Source organism: Tenrec ecaudatus, chromosome 2 (genome assembly GCF_050624435.1).
Source record: "Tenrec ecaudatus isolate mTenEca1 chromosome 2, mTenEca1.hap1, whole genome shotgun sequence".
NCBI classification, from domain to species: domain Eukaryota; kingdom Metazoa; phylum Chordata; class Mammalia; order Afrosoricida; family Tenrecidae; genus Tenrec; species Tenrec ecaudatus.
Genome location: NC_134531.1, coordinates 241,443,568 through 241,449,120, shown reverse-complemented (window position 1 = coordinate 241,449,120; position 5,553 = coordinate 241,443,568). Strand labels below are relative to the sequence as shown.

At 37.1% G+C, this 5,553-nt stretch overlaps 1 protein-coding gene across 1 annotated transcript in view; it reads right to left on the bottom strand.

The window, feature by feature from the left end:
* Positions 1 to 4,466: 4,466 nt before the first annotated feature.
* The window catches only part of TMPRSS15 (transmembrane serine protease 15), a 186,809-nt gene continuing 185,722 nt past the window's right edge, over positions 4,467 to 5,553 (bottom strand). Inside the window, exon 25 of the mRNA XM_075542932.1 lies at positions 4,467 to 4,622. Within this exon, the coding sequence (XP_075399047.1) occupies positions 4,467 to 4,622 (156 nt within the window). The remainder of the gene's footprint in view (positions 4,623 to 5,553) is intronic.

The following is a 5,553-nucleotide window of genomic DNA, read 5'->3' as shown; positions in this document are numbered from 1 at the left end:
CACCAAAAAGGAAATAGTTTTGTAATTCTGGATCTGTGTAAGGAATGGCATCAGAATATTAGCTTGAAATGGCTTGAAATGGAGCTGCAAGATCAACTGTAAGCTTCTCCTTGAGACAAACATTAAAATCAATTTTATGTGTTTATTATTTCATTTCTAAAATATGCTGTGCTAAAAAGATTGAGACATGTTTATTTTGCTAAAGGATGCTTCAAGTCAATAGAATGGACCATGCAGCTAAGATTGCTATCAGCACATCAAGAATATGTGTGCTGGAAGGGGTTAAATTTTTCTTTCACTTTTCATAAATGGCGACCTTATTAATGTAATGTAGTAGGTACATTACATTTAAGTGTAATTTACAGTGTGCAAAATGTTACACGACATGACATTTACATTTACTGTGTAACTTAGAGTGTGCAGAATATATTACCTTTACAAAAGTGTTTGATAAAAATGGATTGTCCTAGTATTTATTTTTATGGTGTTTCATTTTTTAATACATGCTGTTTTGATTAAACAAATGTATCACTGTTGTCGTGTGAATTTACACATTCACAAGTGTGCTATCATAGAAGAAGGTTTTTTTTTTATACATGGTTCATCTTATTTCTGTTTCTCTGCTTTTTGACAGACAATGTGTAGGAAATCTCTTCAGAAATAAGAAACTATTTCATTAACTGTGGTACAGATATATCAAAATATTTTACTTAGAGGCAAGAATTGTCTAATTTCAACTGTGCAAGACATGTGCCTTACAATTATTTTTAGTTTAAAATTTAACAGATTTTGTAATAAAATGACTTTATTAGTATCTCTAGAGACAGTAAGTACCCCAATTTAGAACCAATGAAGTGACATGTACAGTAGAAATCAAATGTCTTCACATGTTGCCTATGTGACCACAAGCAGCTTTCTAAAGTTCTTGAAGTGATGCTTCCCTTGCCCAGGAAACAAAGATGGCTTCCTGAGATCAGGGATTAAGAGATCTGGAATCAGATAGCTCCAGAGTGTCCTACGGTCTTCCCTGGCTGTGTTTATCCTCCATTGGCATATGTAGAGATTACAGAGTTGGGACCAAGGGAGTGGTGTCCATCAGTGTGAAGGTAAACACAGCAAACCCCGGCATTCCAGCAAGGGAAGGACCCATGAGTTTGTGTGAAAGTGGGTTGAAGGTGACCAGGGGTGTGGCTTAGTTGATGGAAGTTTGCTGGGACAGAACCCGGAGGCTCTGTTTTTCCTCGTGTGGCTTCTTGGCTGTGATTCCTTCTTCCTTAAGCGTGCATTGTGACCGTCTGTTTCAATAATATCTCTGTGCTCCTTTCAACCAAATAAAAGAATTCTTGTTTCTGAAGAATAATCATTGGTGTTGTCTAAATCTTTGAATGAAAAAAAATACACATATATTTTCTTCAATATATGAAGATAAAAGCGAATCACTGTTCAAGCGTGGTGAGAATGGAAACTGTAGTTTAAATGTTTGAAACTAATTTTTCCTTTGTCAATTCTTTTCAGTTGGATTATAAAGAGCTGTCATGAACCCAACTCACACCCAGAGTGGTTTGGCAAAATTAAGCAAGACGCAAAATAAAATTGGTGGATACTGATTGTTTTTCAGCTGCTTTGAGACTAAAGAATAAACAACTACATTCTAAGCTTCAATCTATCCCCATTTAGCATTCTTCGCTTCAGGACTGTCCATCCTCTGGGCTACCTTTCCTTTGGAGTAGCAGGGAGAGAGGCTCTCTCTTAACATGCTACCATATAGTCACTTCTTTAGGCAGGATTTGACACAAGAGAGGCTAAGTGTTCTCATTTATTCATGTCATCGAAAACTAGAACTACTATAAGGCTGAAACAGCAAAAGGATTGGAAAAACAGACAAACAAAACAACAAACCCCTGGTTTTGCCCTTTATCTACATCCAGGCTTGTACAACTTTTTTTGAGTATTAATTATTAAATCCACAAAGTGACTCACTGCCTGGAGTCAATTCTGCCTTATAGGGCTACCTCTGTGTTTCCAAGACTCTAGCTCTTTATGGGATTAGAAAGTGTCATTTTTCTGCTGGTGGTTTCAAACAGCAGACCTTGCTGCTAGAAGCCCAACATATAACCGACTAGGCCAAGAAGTGCCATAATGAACATCTCTCTTATAGAAGGTGATGGCAAGGTTAAACAAAGGCTCTCTTAAAATTTTAGTCGAACTTTTAAAACTAAAAAGGAGTACATAGCTTATTTATCATGGTTTATTCACAGAATAAGGCGCCACGGTGGTGTGGGGTTATGCCTTGGGCTGCAATCCAAGAGTCAACAGTTTGAAAATACCAACTACTCCAAGAGAGAGAAAGATGGAGTTTTCAACTCTGCTGCAGTTCCCGTCTCTGAACACACAAGGCCATTTCTACCCTGCCCTTCAGGGTCACTATGAGTCAGAATCTACTTAATGGCAGTGAGTTTGGTTTTGAGTTCTTATTCACAGATGTGGCTTTGATGTGGCTGCGGATTTTGAGTACATTTTAATATGTGTTTTTAAATGCAAGTGCCAAATAGAACAATTTTCAGAAAGTAAAAACCAACTACAGACCTTTCAGTCAGCATGCCAATATGTACGTGACAGTGTCACCTTGATAATATATGATTGGGGACTGCTAATTTTTTTCCTTTAAGAGTAAATCCCATTAATTGTTGACTTGGAACTTGTGGTCCTCAATCATCTGGCCATACCTTCTTAAAATGATATTTTCCCTTTCTCCACTCCTCCACAAGTCTTTGGAGCCCACTTGACAGCCCATGATTTTCTATTGTGCTTTCTCTCACCTCTTTCTAAATCACTCCCACTTGTCAGGTGGTCTCCAATGTGCCCTATGAACCATCCAGAGTAACCCATTCTTCAGTGTAGTTCAAGTCTGATTTCTGCCTTCAGGCAAATCCTCATGAATGGGTCTCTGCTTTCAGGGGGTCCACACCTTACTCTTTCTTCTATTATTTCGACGTATGTGGACACATGTAAGAGTCCTGGTGTTGCAGAGGTTAAGGCTCTTGAGAGTGAAGGAACATATCTACAGTTGAAATCCACCAACCGTTCTCCTGGAGGAAGAGCTGGCTGTCTGCTCTGGAAAGATGTTCAGCCTTGGAAACCCTCTGGGGAAAAATCGGTTCTATAACACGGCTGAGCCAGAATCGACTCAACATTGATGGGTTGGGCTGGGCTGGGCTGGGTTTTGGAACACATGCAAAACTGTATTTGACTTTTTGTTTGTTTGGTTTTGCTCTATGAATAAAAAAGTATGAATTTTGTCCCCCTAAATACATTGATGGATTCTATGTGATAAGCTAGGTTGAGGTTAATACTTACTCTGGAAATGATGCAATACCTTAAAGCTGTGAGACAAATTCACTTATTCCGCATTTTTGCCCTCATATCGGCAAACTAACCATGTCTAAGTAAATTTGGCAAACTTTAGAACTATCTGCTGTAACACACACAAATCATGAAGAATGCTTGCAGGAGCTGCATTTCTTTGATGTGGCTGCGGATTTTGTTTGGTTTCCTTTTGTTTTGAAACTAAAAAAATGCAAGCTTCAAATAAATGGGCAGTAGATATAATGTAGGATAAAATCCAGTAACAATGCAAATATCAATTCATTTTACTATTATTTTGAGGTTAAACGTGTGCTTACTTCTTGTTTAATTAGATCATGTGAGTAGAATAAACGGTTACTTTAGTTCAAGCTCTAGGGCACAATTTTAATTACTTTTTAAATGTGATGGAGACACCCAGGATATGCTAAATTTGAAACAGATGTAACTAGATAGAAAACTATTGAGATTCTTATAATCACAAGCTATGTCAGAAGTGGTTAATTTTTAGTTATTTATTTCAAACAATCACATAGTAGCAAAACAATTTATTCCTCTTCTTTTCTAATTTTGTTCAAATTTCACAAAGCATATATTTATCTTAAATGGTGTAGTCAGAGAAGGGATCATGAAAGGCTTTATTGAAAATATAGATTGTTCCATTTAGAAATACTTAATAAATAAAATGTTATGTTGATTTTAGTTCACTTGAGTAAAATTAAGTTTTTGATGTTACATACACACAGAAATCATATTTGGGAATTTTGCCAGTTCAGTTGAAATAGATACATAACTCTATAAAGTAAGGACTAGTGCTAGGAATATATTCTTTAAAATAACATTCATTTGAATAAGGAAATTATTAAAAGGATTAGTTAAAAAATATTGGCAAAAGAATAGCTTTTACACTAAAATAATATGCTTTTCAATTTACTCTATAGTATAAACTTAATTACATTTGTATTCCCTTCTCCCAACATTTTAATGGTTGAAGTAACAATTTTAAAAATTAGTGATTTTATTATATTTTTACAAAACTCAATTTTCCTGCTACCTCACATAGAATAGGGAAAATTGTCTGGCTTTCTGATTGGTCTAGAAAACTAATGTAGGAAATGTTGTATCCATTCTGTGAACCTCGAAACCCGGGCATATACCCCTGGACGATTAGGCCGGGCACACTGATATCCAAATGATGTCACCCCAGCAAGAAACCACCTGTTGTTTTCTTGGCACATTAACGGTCCTCCTGAATCTCCCTGAAGAGTGAGTGGGAAAAGGAGATTGTAGATGTGGAGTCAGTTGATGTACATGTATATTCTTAGCAAATCAATTAAAATCGACATTAACAAATCATATTTAACTCCAAATCAGTTCTTTATATTCATCATATTATCTGAGTCAATAATGAGACCCCTTTGTTCCTCAGTAAGCAGAGAAACTGCAATCTCTAAGAACACATATATTTAACTGTTCAACTGTGCACTGCACAGCAGGAGTTTTCCCACATTAATGATGCCATTTTAAGAGGTAGAAAGGAATTAACATATATAAAAAACATATCCACCAAAATATACATTAGAAGCCATTTGTTTAAGTAGCTATGCTCTAAGTTTCATGAAAGGCTTTGTGAAAAGATAATCATTCCATGTTGGTGTAGTGGTTACAAGTATGGCTGCTGATTGAAAGGTCACTAGTTTGAAACTACCAACAGCCCCTCGGATGAAAGATGAGGCTTAAAGAGTTACAGTCTAGGAAACACCAAGGAGGCAATTTGGTGCTGTCCTACAGGGTCACAGTGAGTCAGCACAATCCACCGCAGTGAGTTTGTCTGTTGTCAGCACACATAAAACTGATTCCAACTCCCTTGAGCAGCATTAACTTTTCAATATTAAACTCAAAAAAACCTCACTGCCACCGAGTCCATGCTGACTCCCAGCGAACGACCGTGCACCCGTGCATTTCTGAGACTGCAATCGTCCGCGTCCGCAGGACTGTCTAGAACGAGCAATCTTCCTCTCGCGGAGCTGCTGGCGTTTTCAAACTGTGGACCGTGCAGAACCACTGCACCACCAGGGCGTTTTCTTTCAACTTCAGACATGCACAATCAGATATGAAAAACTTAATATTTCAGCTGAAATAGGCAAGATTATGAAGAAATATAGGGTTTCTTTGCTTTGGAATTGACTC